The sequence below is a fragment of the Coffea arabica genome, chromosome 2c (assembly GCF_036785885.1).
Source record: "Coffea arabica cultivar ET-39 chromosome 2c, Coffea Arabica ET-39 HiFi, whole genome shotgun sequence".
In the NCBI taxonomy this organism is placed as follows: domain Eukaryota; kingdom Viridiplantae; phylum Streptophyta; class Magnoliopsida; order Gentianales; family Rubiaceae; genus Coffea; species Coffea arabica.
The window spans coordinates 30,876,961-30,898,980 of record NC_092312.1 but is presented as its reverse complement, the minus strand read 5'-3'; the positions used below and the strand labels follow the sequence as shown (position 1 = coordinate 30,898,980).

The following is a 22,020-nucleotide window of genomic DNA, read 5'->3' as shown; positions in this document are numbered from 1 at the left end:
ACAGCAGAATTTGAATTGGGGCTCCAATTCCAATTCTAAACCCCAATTTCATGGGGGAATCAAACATACCCTTAGTTACGAGTACCAGTTCATATTTGAGGTTGGAGGAAATTTTTTTGGACTAGTGGATACTAATCTGTTTTCACTATTCAGTAAATGAGACAGCAGTTTTTAGCAAGAAATTTTCTTTTCCCCCTATTTTGAGTACATGAAGGAGATTGCAGAATAAATGCAAATTGGAGCAACGAGAGAGAGTTGAACCTTGCCATATGAATACAAATGAGTGGATGTGCTAATCTGGACAAATTATTCTAAATTAGGTTGCTTGTCAACTTTCCAGTCTCAAGAGCTTAAACTCAATGATACTGTAGCACTACAGGAAGCCTCAATCTTCTCATGATTAATGTAAACCTCAAACATGGTGAATCAAATAGATAGCAATACTGAGTATTCGAAAATAAATGAGGCCTTTATATCCTCTTGAGTGATTGGTTAAGATGATCAAAATTAAATATTACGATCATAATTCATCCAAGGAGTCCAATTCATCTACTGTGAATTGTTAGTAACGCAATTCTTTGAATCGTGCTTGTTGTATACATTACTGGCTGATTTTCAGGTACTGGCAGGAGTTCATAAGGTCAAGTACCCTCCAGTATCTTGGTTTCAATATATCCATCTTGTCAAATGATAAAAGAAACAGATAAAGATAGTGGTACTAAGTACCCTTGATTGATTTAAGATGTTTGTTCAATCTTGAGTTGAAACAAGTGGTGAATGACTCTCAGGTAAGAATTCAAAACCGATAGTGATGATCATGAACCCTGAACACATAAGGGAGATCACAACAAAGATTTACATCTTTCAAAAGCCTCGTGCTAATCCACTTACCAAATTGCTGACACAAGGGCTGGTGAGCTATGATGGAGGTAAATGGGCTAAACACAGAAAACTCATCAATCCCGCTTTCAATGTGGAGAAATTGAAGGTTCTCTCTCATTTTATCTGGGTATTTAATGAATTATCTCTTCATCTTTTATAAGATCTACAAGGTAAGGTTGTCATACCAGAAACCTTGGAAACTTTGATTAGTTCATTGGAACGAATGATTTCCTTGTGATGAAGTGGTAAAGTATCTGATTACAGGAAAAGCAAAAACAAATATGATACCTAGTTGACAAAATGAACTGAGAATTCTTACTGGAGGAATAGCATTGTACATGACCTCTTTTTCGTTTTCCCGTGTTCTTGCCTGTAGCATATGGTCCCATCATTTTATGCAAGCGCTAGTGAGATGTAGAGCAAATGGGAGGAGATTGTTTCAACCAATGGCTCCTGTGAGTTGGATGTTTGGCCGGATCTTCAAGCTGACTTGTGATGCAATTTCACGGATGGCATTTGGAAGTAACTATAAAGAAGGAAAAAGGATATTTGAACTTCAAAGAGAACAGTCTGAACATTTTCTAAAGGCTAGAGAATCAATATACGTTCTAGGATGGAGGTAAATTTTGTTAACTCACTGCCTTCTCTGTTCTAAAGAAGCTTTTGACTTCTAAACTCAATGTTATTGCTTGGAAAAGATCCCTTTACCCAGTAAATGAAGTTCGATATATAATCTTTTGTCGCTTGTTTGTGAAACTATGTTCTTTTCAGGTTTTTGCCAACAAAAAGAAATAGAAGAATGAAACAAATTGCCAAAGATGTTCAAGAATCTATTAGAGAAATTATAAATGCAAGATTGAAGGCAATGAAAGAAGGGGAAGCTTGTGCTGATGACTTATTGGGTATATTACTCGAATCCAATTCTAAAGAAATTGATAATCACGGCAACAAGGATTTTGGCATGACTATTAAAGAAGTTATTGATGAATGCAAGCAGTTCTATTTTGCGGGGCAGGAGACCACCTCAGTGCTGCTTGTATGGACAATGATCTTATTGAGTAGGTATCCAAACTGGCAAGCGCGAGCTAGAGAAGAAGTTTTGCAACACTTTGGGACTAACAAGCCTGATTTTGAAGGGTTAAATCACCTAAAATTGGTAAGTAGTATTTACAATTTACATATATCGTTGTATCATTGTGATATTCTAATGCTTTTATAGTTGCTCTGCCACCACCATAGATGTAAAATCACCTCAAACTCTTGAATACGTACACTCTTTAGTTTCTTGATTAGGAAAAAAAATACTTGGATGTATATAATGTAGCTTTGCTAAATAGATCTTAATTTACTTTTGACTAATCTTTATTTGCTTTCAATCTTCAATATTAGAACAAAACTCTATGCAATAATCTTGTCCAGTGAGGTCTCAAGAACAGATACTCTTAAAAAAATGGTGCTATGGAGAGCTTTAGTGGGGAATCTGAGTGGTTTATCATCTGTAATAGGTCACTATGATACTACACGAAGTTCTCAGACTATATCGGCCAGCAGCTACCATTGCTCGAAGAGCTGCTGTAGAAATTCAGTTGGGAAATTTAAATCTACCAGCTCAAGTGCTGTTATCGTTACCAACAATATTGTTGCACCATGACCCTGAAATATGGGGCAATGATGTGGAGGAGTTTAAGCCAGAGAGGTTTGCTGATGGATTCTCAAATGCAACGAAGGGGCAAGTTGCGTTCTTCCCATTTGGTTGGGGACCTCGCATATGCATTGGCCAAAACTTTACCATGGTGGAAGCAAAACTGGCAGTAGCTATGGTTCTCCAGCGTTTCTCCTTTGAACTCTCCCTATCTTATGCTCATGCACCTCGTGAAGTCATAACTATTCAACCGCAGTATGGTGCTCACTTGATTTTGCACAAATTGTAGTAAGTAATTGCAGCTGTTTGTGTCCATAGCTTGTAAGGATACAAAAATTAAGATGTTCAAATTTGACTTCTCTTCCAAAATCGAGATAGATCTCATGTACTCCTTCTGGAGTGAACAACAGTTGTATGGAGCAGTTTGTCCCTTCTGCATTTACTGTATCATGTGTGTTCATAAATGCCTCAAACGTGATTGTAACTTTTAAGCAAGCATTGTGAAGTTTTCTTGTTAAAAGTCATTTACAAATGAACAAAAACTCAGCAGTCACACTTGTCCGCATAGGGCTTCACTTGCTTGAAGTCAGCTTCTGCAGCAATGTGTTTATTAGTTTGTGTTAGTCTTACAAAAAGGTGCGCAGCTGCCTAAGTAATGACATCTTAAGCAGAACTAAATCTGAAGTTGCTAATGGTAATAGATGCAACTGAAAATCGCGTTTGGCAATTGACAGTGATGAATTACTTAAACACCACCTTTAAAAACATGTATTCTTTTTGTAATTGACATCATTCCAGACTTAGCTGTGAAGAATTCGCTTGGTCAGTAATCAATACTCAGTTGCCTGGTTCACCAGAGACAAAGAAAAACCATAAATGATTCAATTAACTAATGAAATGAATGCCAGGAGAGTAAATTTCTCGAACTTTGATGATTGGAAAATGCATAAGAACAAAGTGCCATTATTCAATCTCGTACTTGGGCAATATTAGTATTTCAACTAGCAATATTATAGAGGTTATTTACTGTATCAAGTTTTCAGTTCACATAAAAGATCATAGGGGTGATGTGGATACTTTAAAACATTAATAGATCACATGGCAATCTATGAAATCTACAAAGGGGTTATACGTAATTTGCTGACATTTTTACAGTTTAAACATATGATAGGCGAAATATGCAAAATCAAAGTGTAAGAACCAACACCTAACAAGACGATAGGACATGGGCTAAAATCTCAAATCTGCCCAAAATCATAGCATTGGATTGCCCTTCGGAATGGCTTTCCAAAGTCAGCTGTCCAATTTAAAATTCTAGCGTTGGATTGCCCATCATCTTTATTTACAAGTTTTGCACCTTAGATTAATAGAGCGACACATACAAACGGCCACAAAAAATGAAAACAATTTAAAGAAAAACAGATCATGGAGTCGAAGCCCCTTCATCCTGCTCCACCAGATAGCCGAGACCCCCCCAACTCACAAGCTTCTCCTCAAGCAATGGATCAAGAAGAAGAGATAATCCTCAACAGAATAGCCCTCAAGGAGACTCAAAGCGATTCCGTCCGCAAAGAAATCTCCCAACTCTACTGTTTCTTCTTCCTCTTCCATTCCACAGCCCTCATCCTCCTCTTCAGCGCTGCCTCCTCCACAGGCCGGGCCTCCTTCTGCCACAGGTCTTGGATCCCATCTTTGTGTTCCCTGTTGTACGGACACGGGGCACGGACGGTTGCAAGTGCAACCGTCCCAGGCGGTTTTGGTCATTATCAACTGCGCGTAACTTTCTTTGTACATCGTGTAATTTTTTTTGCACATCGCGTAACTTTAGAGCAAATTTTTGTGGGACCCACACATGACGTGGAAATCGAGTTACAACTTGTAATTTCAGCCGCACAAATTTTTGAGGCCAAATCATGGCCATTAACCGTCCCTGCCCCATTTCCCTGTTGTGCGCTCTCGGGATCATATGGGCTGTCAGGTACAAGACTGACGTCAGGACCATCTGGAGAAGCTTCTGCAGAGGGAAAAGAGGACGGCAAATTGTTGGCCACGTGCGTTGAGGAGTTGAAGAACAAGGGGGTTGAGTTTGACCTGTTGAAACTTGAAAGAAGTGGACGCGCTGAGGAGGGTTGAGTCATCCAAAGCAGCCAGGAAATGGTCTTCTAGGGACTTTGTCCGCAACCGATCTTCTGTCCCAGATTCTGTGCCACTCTCTGTTCCACTTTTATTGTATTGCTATTTCTCCTTCATAAACATCATGTTTTAATTTTTTATTTTTTTAAGATCCAATAACTATTAATTGAGTAATACATAAAATTTAACAAACTCAAAAAATCAAAATGCATAAAAAAATGAGATTTTTTAATGAATTTTCTGCTGTATTTTTTAATTTTCTATTATATATTATTTTTTTAAAACTGTTGTATTATTTTTTACTGAATTAATAGTTATTAGATCTTAAGAAAACAAAAAGGAATTAAAACATGATATTTATGAAGGAGAAATAGCAATATAATAAAAAGTAGGATAGAGAATGGCACAGGGTGTGGGACAGAAGATCCGTTGCGGACTTTGTCTCTCTTTTTCTTCACTGTGGCTTGTTTGGCCATTACTCTCACGAGGGTCATTTTGTGCAATTACTAATTCCAAGTTTCTAATCTTTGCCATAGAAGGCGGAGGAGGACCGGATTAAGAGCTTCTAGGGTCTGCTAATAGATTTCTTGAATATGGGAGTGAACCCCTATTTTTGTCTTTTGTTTAGCATCTTCTTAACTTTTTCCTCAACTTTCATAGTGTATGTGGAAGACCCTATTTGGATTTAAACGCGGAACAAACAAATATTAAGATATCAAGTACACAATAATTTAATGATAAATAAACCACAAACATGAAAGATAAGTGATATACAATATTTAATGTGGTTCGACTCTACCATTGAACCTATATCCATGGGGAGAAATTCGTTCTTTATTATGAGAAAAAAATCCTATACAAGAATACAACTTAAATTCAAATCCAGTTCTTACATATCATCTCTCATCTCCTAAGAACCTTTTCTTACCACCCATGTATAAGGCACGCCTCTTGTGTGCTCTTGCGTATCTCTTGTGTAGTATGTCAACCCATCTATTTATAGAAAATATTATTTGACCAAAATCCAAAAAAAAAAAAGAAATCAGTGTTAATTCCTAAACTAGTTTAGAATAGGAAATAACTTCTATTTCTAAACTCATACAAAAAGGAAATTCCTTGACAACTATTCCAAGTAAATATAATGAATTAGAAAACTAGTTATTTCTATACAAAATAAAAAATATGCCTAAAAGAAATTAAACCTATTTTTTAACAAATCTCCACCTTGACGAAAATTTCTTTTAATGACCATTTATCTTCAACTACCAAATAATATAGTACCGAAGTACACATTCAAATCGACTACCAAATAATATAGTATCGAACTACATATATGAATTAATACAGTCTTGACACCAAATTGATTTAATCGGCAAATAAACATGCGTAGTTATCCCGAATCTAACCACCAGTTGACTCGTAAGAAAATACTTCAATTCACCATCTCCCTTCGCAGAATTTCTTTTCACTACCACTTGCAATTTGGGATCCCCTTCTGTGAGTTCTAATCCTAATCAAGTGGTAAAATCACCATATTTTTTCTCATCCATATAACTGTCTCGTCACGTGTAGTTTCCAAGACTCCACCTAAAATGAAAAACTCATAACTATCAGTCTTTTGGCGCATGAAAATTAGATCGCTTTGTTTCTTTAGGACACGTGTCACACCACCCAAAGAACATAATCAAAATCTAAAAGCCACCGGAATGAAGCTTAACCGTTTGAGGTGTGAAAAAGTCTCCACCGATTCACGTCCAAAATTAAGATTGAATTCCACCTTTTTCTTAACTCTTGAATCACGTGCTTAGATTCAACGTCATGTATTTCCATACATTTCGATTTTCCATCATTCACCTTCAATGTTTCTTACCAAGAATTCCACCTATTAAATTGTTCAATTGGTAATAGCCGCCAATCCACTTGATCTCAATAGGTAACTAGGATCCAACCATGAACCCCGCTTTGATATCAGTTTGTTAGGATTCAAGTGTTTGTGAGCAACCCAGTTTCGTAACCAAGGTCTGATACTACTTGTTAGGATCCAAACATTGAACTAACAACTATTAAGATATCAAGTACATAACAATTTAATGACAAACAAGCCACAAGTATGAAAGATAAGGGATACATAATATTTAATATAGTTCGACTCCACCATTGAGTCTATGTCCATGGAGAGAAACCCGTTTTTTATTATAAGAGAAAAATCTTATACAAGAATACAATTTGAACCCAACCCCAACCCTTGTATATCATCTCTCATCTTTCAAGAACTCTCTCTCACTACCCATGTGTAAGGCTCATCTCTTGTGTGCCCTTGTATATCTCTTGTATAGTATGCTAACCCACCTATTTATAGAGAATATTATTTGGCCAAAACTCAAATAATAATAGGAAATCAGTGCTAATTCCTAAATTGGTTCAGAATAAGAAATAACTCCTATTCCTAAACTCATACAAATAGGAAATTCCTTGACAACTATTCCAAATAACTAAAATCAATTAGAAAATTAGTTACTTTCACACAAAACAAAAAACTTATATAAAACAAATTAAACCAATTTCCTAACATATACGTTAGAAGCTTTAGAAACCAAAAGTTATAAACTGCTACATTATTGGTTTGGGGGCGTGGATGACAGCTACAGAATCCTCTATTCTGCTTTCTGTTCATTTGGGATTATTTCAGTATTCAATACAGAATTTGGTTTTATTTGCAGAAAATATCTTTCTTGTACTATCATTTTCCAGAAGATATAGTTGAAGCAAGGCCCAGGATGGTGCTATATAGGTTTTGTTATGAATCAATTACTACTCAATATTATCTACCAATCTCATTTAAACTTACTAAATTCTCATTATTGGCTAGCTTTTGTTCTTTATGTACATCGCTTACTCCCTAATGCCAAACTAAACAGAAAGCCAGTGTCTTATTGATCAGCAATTACATCAATTGCATAATTCTCCCAAAAGTCATTAACCGAAAGCTTTGTCCTCAATCAACGACCTCCAGACAGTAGCGATTCTGCAGCAGAGGAGGAAGCGTGTGAAAATGGCTTGTCCATTGAGGATGGGTATGATAAGTTAAAATCACTGAAACCTTCCTGACTTGCAAAAGACAGGCCAGTGGCAGAAATCCCAAGTGAGTGTAAATCTGGCAGTGCCAAGGCGCTGTCCAAGTATAGAACAACTTGACGCATGCTTGGCCTTGCTGTGGGCTCTGACTGCGAGCACAACAATCCGAGCTTCATAACCAATTCCACCTCCTCTTTCACATAATCAAGTCCCATGTTTGCATCAGCTGCTTCAAGAATTTGCCCTTTCTTCCAGCAAGAAAATACCTGATCAACCAAAATATCATCCTCTGTTGGGGAGTGTGGCTCTATTGGTCTTCTGCCACAAACTACCTCAAGCAAAAAGGCCCCAAAGGCGTATACATCTGTTCTGGTTGTAGCCTTGCCAGTTCTAGTATGCTCTGGCGCGAGGTATCCAAGTGTTCCAACAACATGAGTTGTTTGAGGGTCTGTTCCATGATCATACAATCTGGCAAGCCCGAAATCTCCTAATCTTCCATTCAATTCACTGTCTAACAGGACGTTGCTGGCCTTTACATCTCTGTGGATCACTATTTGTTCCCATCCTTCATGTAGATAAAACAATCCAGATGCTACACCTCTTATGACTCGAAATCTTTGGTTCCAGTTCAGAGTGTACTCAGGCTGCTGGTATAGAAACCTGTCCAGGCTTCCATTTGGCATGTATTCATAGACCAATAGCAGTTCATCTTTTCGCCTACAGTAACCTAAAAGTGGAACCAAATTTCGATGGCGTAACTGGCCTATGCTGACAATTTCTGCCACAAATTGTTTCATTCCTTGCCTGGATTCATGAGATACCCTCTTGACAGCAACCTCAAGTTTGGAGCTAGGCAGGACTCCGCGATATACCCTACCAAAACCCCCTCTTCCTAGTAATCCCTTGTCCCTGAAACCTTTTGTAGCGATATACAAATCTTTGTACTTGAATCTGTGAGGACCATACTCACGCTCCCAATCCTCAAGCACTTCTGCAAACTTCTTCTTTATTCTCACATGGTAGATTACACCAGAGATTGCAATCGACAGGGAAGCAATCAAAATTATAGGTAAACCAATTGTTAATACTTTGGACTTTTTCTTAGGTCCAACTCGTGGGAGCTTAGGAAGTTGAGAAAGATCAAGCCCTTGAGCCACACCGTTCATCTTGAAACTCCACCCCAGAAGGTAATGGGTTGTTAGCACAGAGCCGGTAGATGATGAAAATCCAATATACATGGTTTCATGTAATACTGAAGAAAGATTATAGGTTAAAGATAAAAGAGGTTTGCTTGGTTCACGAGCACGTATTGGAGCTAATGTGACACTAATATGCTTAGCTGTTCCATCATAGTCCACCCAAACTTGCATTGCTTTACCACTAAAAAGAGTCAAGTTCTGAAAAATACCGTTGTCATTGGAATAATAACCTGCAGGCTTTGCTTGTGTGGAGTTCAGTCCGTTGATGTCTATCCCAACGTGGTTATCATTGATATCATTGAACTCTTTGCTTTGGATCGTGTCAAGCTCCACTGCAAAAACATGGTTGGTGCCATTTCCTGTGTTGGTTCCGTTGAAAAGGCCAAGATACTGACTAGGAAGAGCTCCTGGAAGTCCTCTTGTTGGTGCAACCACAAAGGCAATTCCATGGCCGCTCAAAGTAGGATATTCAGACACTATAGCAAAGATGAAGGTGGTGGAAAAGGAGAAAGCGGGGGAGTTAGCTGAATTCTTGAAGATGACAGGACTAGGAAAGAAGGCATGGCCTTGTTTTTGCTTGGTGGCATTAGTTAGCTTCAAGAGGCCATTTGGCGTGACCTCAGCTATGCCATCCAGGCTCAAGTTTGCAGAACGGAATCCATTGTAGGTGATACTAAGGTCCTGGGAAGATGCAAAGCCAGCTAGAGCAGAAATCACAAGTAGTATAAGCTTGATCAGAACCAACATGGCTAGCGGATGGCTGAATGCTGATACTAGCTTGAAAATTCCTCCAAAATCCGATGTTGGTTTTAGTAATTTCTTAGCTTGTCGTTTATCAATATGGATCAGTAGTATTGACTGACTCTAAACCCGGATAAGAGATTGTAATTTCCAGGCCTAGTGCCCCTTGGAAATATTGGATGGTTACGCTAATGATGGAGCTTGCTTTAATTCTTCCTTTCACTATCACGAGTCCCTCCGAAAACCATCACTTTCATGGACATCGTAATGTGACTGCATTATCTGCACAAAAGAATTACTCCCATACGGTCACTAATCTATACAATCTTGAGATCACATTCTGAGAAGCTTTTAGTATCACTTAGAATAGTTGAACATAATTCCGCGAAGGTGTTTAAAGTCAGATTATTTCATCTAGAACATTAGATATTTGCAGCTGATTCCTGTGTACCTTGATAATACTACAAAATGAATGTCCCCACAATGCTGGTTGCCAGCTGTGCTGGAGGACCAACCCGTTTGTGTGTTCGTGTCCCCAGTTTCAGTGGTCCTCTCCCCATTTATGCTGTAATGAAACTGAACTGTACCATGAAAGGAAATTCTCTACATAAAATTCCACAATTCTATTCCTTCTGGACAAGCATCGGAACTGGAAAGCTAGAGACTCCAGAATTGATTTGGTGGAAGATTAAAAGAACAATAATATTAACGGATTATTTCAGAAACCTCACCTGAGATTTGTGACTATTTCATTGATCTCTTTCCAGGTTTTAAAAATTATACTAATCTCCCCTAAGATTAATTATCTTGTAACATTTAGATTCAATCGATAATTCAAAAGTAATATTAGGAGAGAGAAGAAAATATGATTTCATCATTGCCTCTCATCTATTATATTATTTAATTAATTTAATACCAGCCCACACATTAAACATAAATACTAAAATTTGTTATTTATCCATAGGGAACAAATCACATGTAGTATCAAAATATAGTATATCATGTTATATTTTTCACCTAATACAAGATTCAAATTATTTTTTTAAGTTGCATACCCATTGTCAAATATGATCAATAACAAATAAACAAAAATTTGCAAATAAAATATTACAGAGAACAAACTTTAACATCACAAATATTTTTGTCAACATATTAAGGTTAGTTGCCGAGATTTTTATGGTATTAAAGTTCACTCTTTGTATTTAGTTACAGATTTTTTTGATTATTTATTGTTGATCATATTTGATGATGAGTTTGTAACTGAAAAAGAGCAATTTAGATCTTATATTAAATAAAATATATATAATGATATACTATTTTTGATGCCATATATGATTTAATTTCTGATGATAAATAGTAAATTCTAGTGTTTTCTTTAATATTTGGATGGCTATTAGATTAATTAAACAATTTAGTAGATTGGGGACAATGGCGAAATCATATTATCTTCTTACTTTTTAACTGTTAATTATATCTAAATGTTACAAGATAATATATCTCAAGGGAGGTTAGTGTAATTTTTAAAACCTGAAAGGAAGTCAATGAAATAGTCAAAAACCTTAGGGGAGGTTTTTTAAATTATCCCTAATATTAATAGGACTACTTTCACTTTGTATGCCGATCTTGCTTGTGATTCTCACATTGCACGCTAAATTTCAAGTTTGAACACTTTACATTCTGACGTCTCAGATTTATTCCACCTAATTCCAATTGATAATAATGTTAGCAAAACTAACTAAAATAGAGGATCATGCAGATTTACGCATTTTTTGATTTCCTGATAGAGATTTACTTAGTAGAGTAGTTGAGGTATACGTCACGTGTATACACGCCTCAATGGCTCAATGGAACAAATATGAGAGCTTTAGGTAAAAAGTGTTTAAAATTAAAAGGGTTAATCACATTTAATCCTCTTAAGGTATACCCCATTTCTCAGTTTATCCCATAATATTTAATTTTGCTCACTTAACTGCTTATAGGACAAAATTGCCCTTGCATTATTTTGACTTTTCATTTACCTTGTTTTTCTTTCTTTATTTCTTTTTCTCTTTATTCTTTATTTAATTCTTCCTTTTTCCCACAAAAATCTTCACCTTAATGATTTAAATTAAAAAAGAGGAATTGCAGAGATCTATCTTCTCCTTAAATGATTAAAAAAATATTCAAATCACTTTCCTAAAATACAATTTTTTTAGCCTTTCAATTCTTTTAATTTTGGATTTTCCTCTTTCCTTTCTAGTTTCTCATTTTATTCCCAAAAAAATATCATAAGATGAAATTATGACCTGATTAATAATCATCAATTGAAATTTGTGACATGTGGCATCATACAAAAAATCAAAATTAATTTTTGATGCCTTTTAAACCTTCACCCAGAAATATGAAATTACAAACTGAAAATAAAAATTTTCATTGAAATGGAGTTTTCTATTGGGAAGGATGAAAGAGAGAAGAAAGAGAAAAAGAATAAAAAAAAAGGAAAACAATTTCATCTTATAATATTTTCTTGAGAATAAAATGAGAAATTAGAAAGGAAAGAATTGAAAGGCTAAAAAAAATTGTATTTTAGGAAATTGATTTGAATATTTCTTTTAATAATTTAAGAATAAGACAGATCTCTGCAATTCCTCTTTTTTAATTTCAATCATTAAGGTGAAGAATTAAATAAAGAAGAAAGAGAAAAAGAAATAAAAGAAAGGAAAACAAGGTAAATGAAAAGTTAAAATAATGCAAGGGCAATTTTGTCCTATAGGGGGTTAAGTGAGCAAAATTAAAGGTTAGGGGGTAAACTGAGAAATAGGGTATGCCTTAAGGGGATTAAATGTGATTAACCCAAATTAAAATTTAAGTTACAAAATAAGAATAGGATACAAGATCAGAGGTGCAAAATGAAATTAGTTCTTATTAATAACCAAAATGATACTAGTTAGGTGACACACAAATGTAACACTCCCTCCAACCTAATTGATATCATTTGGAATTTCAAATAATCGGGAAAGTATCTAGAAAGAAAATATTTGAAAGATGGGGATGAAAATATACAATAATGATAGGGGTAAAATATTAATGGTTGAGAGCGATTTGTAACTCTCACAATCACAGCAATTGTCATCTTCATATTTTCCTAACCAAAATTTGACTAAATTCATAAATTCTAATTAATATCATTCGAGAATCTTTGAATTCTCTTGAATTATATATAACTTCGCGTTCCATGGAAACAGTGGTAACTCTAACAATCCTCAAAGTTTAAATGATTTTCTGTCTGTATTCTGCGTGGAAGAAAGGAAAAGAAATTTCAGAGCTGATCTGCGTAACTCCGACTCACGGAGCCTGTTTCAACACTCTGTTCCTTTCTTTCTAATTTAGCTGTCTGAATTCTGGTTTGTTAGTTTTGAAATTCTTACAGTTGAATGGATAACTTTCTCAGCAAAAAATGTAAAAACTTATAGGCATTTAACAACTATTAATTTTTGTATCTATTTTATGCGTAATGGTGCTGAAAAGTCTGCTATTAATATGATCATATCTGCACAAATTGATCTTGAATTGCAGGTTCAACTCCACAAAAGGCAGCTAACAATATGCTTAATATTTCCAATCAACTTTGTGATATATATTTATGTTCTAGCTTCACAAGCAAATATCCATTAGAGACTAGATGGTGTATCTATATGGTTAGTCAACACTTAACAATTTGTTGAAGGCCAAAGTCATATATTTTGCGAAAAATAAAAAGATGCTAAAGTTTAACAAGTTCAATTACTTCGTAAAGCTACAGCGTGCTTAAATCTGTTTTAAAAAAAAAAAAAAAAAGCCTGTTCAAAAGAAACTCTTACTTTGTAATTCCAGAAAATTTTGAATGCAAAATACACGAATCTAGTGTGATGCTTCGCCGAGTTTGCTATTTTTGATAGGAGAGTGGGAAGGTTTCTTAGTCAATGTAATAGGATAAGTGCTTTTCTTCTTTCTTTCTTTTTTTCTTCACTTTTTTGGTTAAAAAATCAAAATGGGATAATATTCATGCTCCAAACGTTTGCGTATGTGATAAGAAATTGCAAGTGTAATGGACCCTTTTCAATAATGTTGGTTGCAAGAAATGGGATAATGACACCCAATCATCATTAAAGTCTGATATGTGACAACAATAACATTAAATTATTCTAGGGTAAATTACATTTTACCCCCTGTGGTTTACCCTTTTTTACATAACCTTCCTATGGTTTCAAAAGTTATACATAACCCCCTCATAGTTTGGATTAAAGTGTCAAAATAACGGAAATAGTCACTCGTAACGGAACTTCTAAAAATGTCGAAATTACCCTTATAAATACATGACACATTAACCCCCTATGATTTTTATATTTTACCATATAACCCCCTTATGGTTTAATACTTTACCATATAACCCCCTTATAATTTTCAAAATATACACATAACCCCCCTTGGTTAATACATAAATTTTAACCTTACATAAGGGTATTTTTGACATTTTAGGTGACGCCGTTACGAGTGACTATTTCCGTTATTTTGACACTTTAATTCAAACCATAAGAGAGTTATGTATAACTTTTGAAATCATAGGGGGATTTTGTGAAAAAACGCTAAATCACAGGAAGGTAAAGTGGAATTTGCCCATTATTCTAATGACTTGTCAATTGAAAAATTAGAAAACCAAAGAAGATGCCATGTATGTGGTTATTGATCTTGATCCCTATCTTTTGATGTTTACAAAACAAATGGATGATACTAATATTTCTTTAAGATATACTTTCAGTTTTGAAGTTATTTGATTCCATGAACAAGTGCAATTGAAAGGGGACAAAGTATGCTGAAGCTGTCGGACGCTAAGAAAAATGATTATCGGACGTCCGATAATCGTTGCGTCACTTCGGACGCAGAAAACCAGCCTATCGGATATCCGAAAGAATTGAAGAAAATTTCTCGGTTTTACATCATAACTTCGGACGCAGAAAACCAACCTACCGGACGTCCGAAAGAATTAAAGAAAATTTCTCAAACTCACTGCCTGCTGTCGGACGCATAAAACAGGGCTATCGGACGTCCAACACTACCAACCGCTAGTTGACTGTTCAGCTACTTTCTATCCGTTGGAAGCATTAATGAGGCACTTTCTTGATCCTATATAAATAGTGGTTGATCAGACACTTCAAATAACTTTGGCACACTGAAAATACAAAAGATTTAGAGAAATTTTAGTGAGAAAATACTCTTCAAAGAAGATTTGTAGTCTTAGTGGTGTGAGATTCATTGTAAGCTTTTCATTTGTGAGTGAATACTTTATGAGTGTAACTCTGTGAGGGTTGTCCTGAGGGATAGTAAAACGTCCTGACTTGACCGAGTGGAGTTCGGGGCAAGGAGGAGGTGAACCTTCCTTTGTACACAAGAGTGATTGTAACTCATCAACTTGAAGAAGTTTGGTTGAATTAATCTACAAGCTCAAGAGGAGCTGTGTGGTTAATTAATTTGCAATTCTTTCCTTCTTATTTACTTACTGTTACGTTTATGATCTTTGCATTGTTTGTCTCTTAGTTGTTTTCGATCCTTACAATTGGTATCAGAGCTTGGTCTCCTAGAGATTAAGTTCAATCGGCTTGGGAGTAAAAATGACAACCAATAATGCTATGTTGTTTGAAGGATATTCTGTGATTAGACCACCTATGTTTAATGGGTCAAATTATGTGAGTTGGAAAGAAAGAATGATTATTTTTTTGCAATCTATTGATATTGAATTGTGGTTTATTATTAGTGAAGGTCCATATGATGCCTCTCTTATAGATGAAAATACTCATAGATCTAAACCAAAAATAAGAAGTGAACTGACTGCTATAGACAGAACTCATCTCACCTTAAATGCTAAAGCCATGAATGTGTTATATTGTGCTTTAGACTCAAATGAATCTATTAGAGTCAAAGGCTGCAAGTCAACCAAGGAAATTTGGGATAAACTGAGAGAAATTCATGAACGTAGTGAGAATGTTAGAGAACAAAAGAAATCCATTCTGGTTATCAAGTTTGAATCGTTCAAGATGGAACCTCATGAAAATATTGATGAGATGTACTGTAGATTCAATGGCCTCATGAAGGACTTAGAGGTGCTGGAAAAAGAATATTCTATAGGTGAGAAAAATAGAAAAATCTTGAATGACTTATCCAATGATTGAGAAAATAAAGTGACTGCTATTGAGGAAACTAAAGATTTGAATACTATACCTATTGAATCTCTTATTAATTCTCTAACCTCTTATGAGTTGAAACTTAAATCCAAAGTGCAAGAGGAGGAGGATGCGAAAGTAAGAAAGAATATTACTCTGAAAACTTCACAAGATGAAGATGATCCAGCCTCTGTGAGTGAAGATGATATGGAAGGTGATGATAATGATATTGCACTCATCACACGAGGTTTCAAAAGAATACTCAATAAGAGAAAATTCAGAAAAAGTGGACCTAGCAACTCCTTCCCGAATCAGTCCAACAATTTGAGAAACAAAGGAAAGATAGAGTTCAATAAAAAGCAAGTTGATAAGTGCTTTGAATGCGACCAACCTGGACACTATGCAAGTGAATGTCCAGTGATGATGAAGAAAGAAGGAAGAAAACCAAGATTCAACAAATTTCAATTCACATGGAATGAATGCAACTCCGATGGTGAAATTGAAGATGATGAAGAATCTGCTCAATTGACTTTTATGGCCATTGGAGATGATGAGGTAACATCTTGTAACTCTCAAGTTGAAAGTGATGATGAAACTAATGATGATCTTGAATCTTTCATTATAAAATTGCATGATAGTTTGAAAGAATCCTATGCTAGAAACAAGGAGTTAAAACAGAAAATTAGTTTTTTGTTTCGAGATAATGCAAATCTTTTTTAACAAAATAAAAAGTTGAAAGCTGAAAATGATTACTTTAAAAATAGTGAGACTGCTTTACATTTTGAACTTGATAGAAAAACAAAACTTTGTGAATTGTTCAAAAAGGAACAAGGTGATTTGAAAAGAAGAATAAATGGTCTAAATGAGTTGCTTAAACACAAGAAACAAGTCTGTTTTCAAAAGAATATGTTGAATTCTAATTCCAACGAATTTGCTATCTATAGGAAAAGATAAGTCAGATTTATTAAACCCGTTCATGTAAATAACTCTTTGGTTATGTGTAATTTCTGTTGTCAAAAAGGTCACATAAAAAGTGATTGCTATGTGAGAAAGAATATAAAAAAGGCATGAAATGCATGTGGATAGTTAGACATGATGCTAACTCTAACAAGTAGGAGATTTTGTTAATCATTGCAGTGATTCTTGTTCATAATATTTTTTTTTTATATTTCTGATACTTTGATCTCAGTTTTTGAATTTTACTGAATCTGTATAATATCAAAAGGGAAAGAAAAGAACAATTCTGATCTAAAGATGGTTTGATTTGTCAAAACTCTCTGTCATATGTTGATACTTCTTTTGATATCAAATTCTCTGTGATATGTTGGTGATTGCTGTCATTTTTCTGTTTTTATACTCTGTTATTATTGCTGGATTATGATAGTTGATTTTTTACTCTCATCTTATGATGACAAAAAGGGGGAGAGATGGATGTTATGTGTAAGGGGGAGTTTTTCTGAAATTATAAGTTTTGGATGCGATGATTGAGGGGGAGCTTATACTTATTTTTGTTTCTTTCCATCCATTGTTTTGTCATCATCAAAAAGGGGGATAATGTTGATCTTGATCCCTATCTTTTGATGTTTACAAAACAAATGGATGATACTAATATTTCTTCAAGATATACTTTCAGTTTTGAAGTTATTTGATTCCATGAACAAGTACAATTGAAAGGGGACAAAGTATGCTGAAGCTGTCGGACGCTCAAGAAGTCAGGATCGGACGTCCGATAATCGTTGCGTCACTTCGGACGCAAAAAACCAACCTACCGGACGTCCGAAAGAATTAAAGAAAATTTCTCAAACTCACTGCCTGCTGTCGGACGCATAAAACAGGGCTATCGGACGTCCGACACTACCAACGGCTAGTTGACTGTTCAGCTACTTTCTATCCGTTGGAAGCATTAATGAGGCACTTTGTTGGTCCTATATAAATAGTGGTTGGTCAGACACTTCAAACAACTTTGGCACACTGAAGATACAAAAGATCTAGAGAGATTTTAGTGAGAAAATACTCTTCAAAGAAGATTTGTAGTCTTAGTGGTGTGAGATTCATTGTAAGCTTTTCATTTGTGAGTGAATACTTCATGAGTGTAACTCTGTGAGGGTTGTCCTGAGGGATAGTAAAACGTCCTGACTTGACCGAGTGGAGTTCGGGGCAAGGAGGAGGTGAACCTTCCTTTGTACACAAGAGTGATTGTAATTCATCAACTTAAAGAATCTTGGTTGAATTAATCTACAAGCTCAAGAGGAGCTGTGTGGTTAATTGGTTTGCAATTCCTTCCTTTTTATTTACTTACTGTTACGTTTATGATCTTTGCATTGTTTGTCTCTTGGTTGTTTTCGATCCTTACAGTGGTTTTATGCTTCCCATTTCTTCAGTTGTTGTAGAATTTTCATTATATTCTGGTAAGCAAAGTCTGCCTCCATGAAACAGTTCAAACAATTTCATAAATGCAATTAGAGAAATTGTAGAATGGGAAAGAAGAACCAGACCTATTCCAAAGCATACTTTAAAGGGACTAGAGATGTCGTAGATGGTAGGGCTGTCGATCGGGTTTCATAAGCAGACTTTGATAAATTCAAACTCAATTCACAAAATAAATAGAATTTTCGTACTTTTACACTCAATCTCAAATTAGAAGCCTTAAATTCAACCACACTATAATACGAGTTCCAAATTCAAATTAGGTTTAGTCCAAACTCATAATTAAATACATAACTATATATAATTTATGTTTAATATTTATAAATTTATATATAAACTATTAATTATTTTACCTGGCTTCATTAACAGTCATTGCAGATAGTACACACCTATTTAAAAGCTCGGTTGTCATCATGCAAACGTATGCTCATTTGGTTTGGCGGAAATCATTAAGAAGAGAATTTTCTATTTGTGTTCAAATGGCTTGCACCTATTACCCACGCATAGGAAGAAAGTGTTGAAAAATAATCCAAACAATGCTAACAAAATTGAAGATGTAATTTGAACAAGTTTGAGTTGTGCTAAATAGTATTGTTCTAAGAAACTATTTCTTTTTTTTTTTCGAAACGATAAATGATTTTATAACATAAGATAATCTTTAGAAAATCAAGCAAAGGCTTGATAACTAAGTACAACCAGTGCACATTGGCACTAAGGAATCACAAATTCCTCATCTTGAATGATATTCAATGCATAAGCGCTAATCCTGTTACTCAAATGATTATTATCTCCATTAACTAGGCAAAAAGAGCACATTCGAAACAAGGACTTCAAAGTGAGAATATCCTCGAGCAGTGTTGTGGCACGCATGTCCTGCGTTTTGGCATGCTAAATGAGATGAAAGACTCGTTTGTTGTCCAGCTGCACCTCAATAGTGGATAGCAGCTTTACTAAGTAGTAATTTGACAGCTTCTAATTCATCAATGAGATGATTGCCTGAACTTCTCTCGTGTAGGTCCCACCCTTGAGCCTGGTGTTGAATATTCCCAGCGCATGTGATTCCAATTCCAGGTTGAGAAGTGACCTTGCGCACCTGTATTGCTAGCCTCAGTGTCACTGAATTGTGACTTTGTTCTTGTAGCTGCACTTGTGACTACCGAGTTCCTGTTTCTTCTGTACTGCGTGTTGATGATTTGTCATTAGCTTCCTTAAATTCAAACCACTCTTCTTGAGCTTTCTGAATCGTTTTCCATGGCTGCCTTTGCTTACCATTGAACTCTCTTGCATTTCTGCTTTTCCATATCTGCCAGAGGATGTTGGCTATTAATGATAGGTGGTCATTTCCTTCTGTTCTAGCTTTGGCTTCTGTCACAGTGGTCCACCACTTCTTGAAACAACCTTGTTGGTCCAGAGTTGCATCCCATTGGATGGGTACTAACCTCTAGACTTGTGTGGCATAGTTGCAATGGAACAAGACATGTTCAATTGTTTCACTCTCCTCACCGCACCCTCTGCAGATTGGGTCACCTTGCTTTGTCTTGCTCGCTATTAAATGTCTTACTGGTAGAGCTTGGCTAAGGCATTTCCATAGGAAGATCTTCACCTTAGCTTAACTTTGAGCTTCCACAGATATGTCCAGATTCCTTGTCTTAGGTTGCTCCAGCTTGTACTAGCTTCCTCCATTCCGCTTTTCTTATTGTGGTGCATTTTTACCTGAGTTAGCTTCCTGTATGCTGACCCCACAGTGTAGATGCCATTAGTTATGTGGATCCAGTAGCGACAGCCCTCTCTATCCCCTAAACTGATGGGGATATTCAAAATTTTTTCTACATCATGATTGTTGAAAGTCGCAAATATCAGGGGTCGAATCCATTTTCGCTGATGTATCAAGTCTTGAACCTTTTGTAGCACGCTTCCTTGTGGTTTAGTTGAAGACACCTTGCCAAGATGAGCATCTGGAATCCAGCAATCATCCCATACATTGGTACTTTTCCCATTCCCTATCCTCCTCCGAATTCCTCCCTCCATAAACTTCCTAGCCCCCATCAATCCTTTCCAGATCCACGAAGTGTTTGCAGGAACCTTGCAGTTGAAAATGGACTTCTTAGAAAAGTATCGAGCTTTAAGCACTTTACTAACAAGCAAGTTTGGTTGAGTGAGTAATCTCCACACTTGCTTACCTAGTAAAGCTATGTTAAAGGCCTCTAAATCTTTAAATCCTAGTCCTCCAGATTTTCTATTCAGCGAGATGTTACTCCAAGAGCTCCAATGCATTTTGTTTCTTCCATTTTCCTCTCCCCACCAATAATTTACCATTACAGAGTTTATATCCTTACACAACCTTTTAGGAATCTTGAAACATGACATAGTGTATGTTGGTAGGGTTAGAGCTACTCCCTTAAGCATTACCTCTTTTCCAGCCACACTCAACAACTTTTTTTCCACCTTTGTAACTTGTGTTGGATATTATCCTTAATGTACCCAAATAACTGATGTTAGGATCGAGTAACTACCATTGGAAGCCCCAAATATCTCCCTTTATTAACTATCTGAATGTCCCCTAGAGCTTGAGAAGTAACCAGTTGTAGTTGCTGACCCACATTTCTACTACAGAGAACTGAGGACTTCTCCAAGTTAATCATCTGTCCAGTACCCTTCTCATACACTTGGAGAATCCTTCTCAGTTCAGTTGCATTCTTTGGGTCGGCTTTGCAAAATATCAATGAGTCATCAGCAAAAAATAAATGGGACACAGTAGGACCAAGTCTACTGAGTTTTAGACCCATTATCCTTTTCTTCTTAGTAGCTGTGTGGAGTAAACTAGAGAGTTCTTCTGAACATAAGAGGAACAAGTATAGTGACAACGGATCACCCTGCCTAATTCCTCTCCAAGGGGTCACATATTCTCTGATTTCACCATTGATCGTGAAAGAGTAATTGACTGTTGACATGCACTCCATGATCCACCTCCTCCATCGGTCATTGAATCCCATTTTGTTCATCATAGCATCCAAAAACCTCCATTCAACTCTGTCATAAGTCTTAGACATGTCTAATTTCACAGCCATAAAACCATTTTTGCCTAGCCTTTTGTTATTAAGATAATGAATGAACTCATGAGAGAGCATGATATTATCAAGAATTTGCCTTCCAAGAATAAATGCTGACTGATTTTTACTAATGCAGTGATGAAAAACCAGCTTGAGTCTATTAGCGAGAATTTTGGCTATGATTTTGTACACAGTAGAGCAGAGGCTGATTGGTCTGTACTGCTTAAGGGATGTAGGATTTATGACTTTGGGAATGAGGGATATGATTGTGTGATTGACTGACTTAATAAGATGCCCAGTATGAAAAAATGTTTGAATAGCCTTGACCAGATCCTCTTTAATAATTTTCCAAAACTTTTGAAAAAAAATAGGAGGCATCCCGTCTATTCCAGGAGTTTTATCAGGACTCATGGAAAAAAGGGCAGCTTTAATTTCTAACTCATCAACAGGCTTCGTACATTTGTCATTCATAGTCCCTGAGATAGTGTGTGGTATACCATTTAACATTTCCTGCATGTCACCTTCCTTAGAAGCTTCGAAGAGTTTAGTATAATAAGCTGCAATTTCAGTGCCTAGCTCCTCTTCATTTGTAGTCCAGCTCCCATTCTCCCTCTGGACGTGATTCATTCTGTTCATCCTCCTTCTATCTTTGACACAAGCATGGAAGAACTTGGTATTTTTATCCCCTTCCTTTA

The 22,020-nt window shown here is 35.9% G+C and overlaps 1 protein-coding gene and 1 pseudogene across 1 annotated transcript; one reads left to right on the top strand and one right to left on the bottom strand.

The window, feature by feature from the left end:
• The first annotated feature begins 807 nt into the window (after window positions 1-807).
• Window positions 808-2,893, top strand: LOC113723224 (cytochrome P450 CYP72A219-like; annotated as a pseudogene).
• A 4,598-nt stretch (window positions 2,894-7,491) lies between these two features.
• On the bottom strand, window positions 7,492-9,835 carry LOC113727178 (L-type lectin-domain containing receptor kinase IV.1-like). The gene has a single exon (XM_027251195.2). The coding sequence runs from the start codon at window positions 9,676-9,678 to the stop codon at window positions 7,657-7,659; it is 2,022 nt and encodes a 673-aa protein (XP_027106996.2). The 5' UTR covers window positions 9,679-9,835; the 3' UTR covers window positions 7,492-7,656.
• Window positions 9,836-22,020: the final 12,185 nt, after the last annotated feature.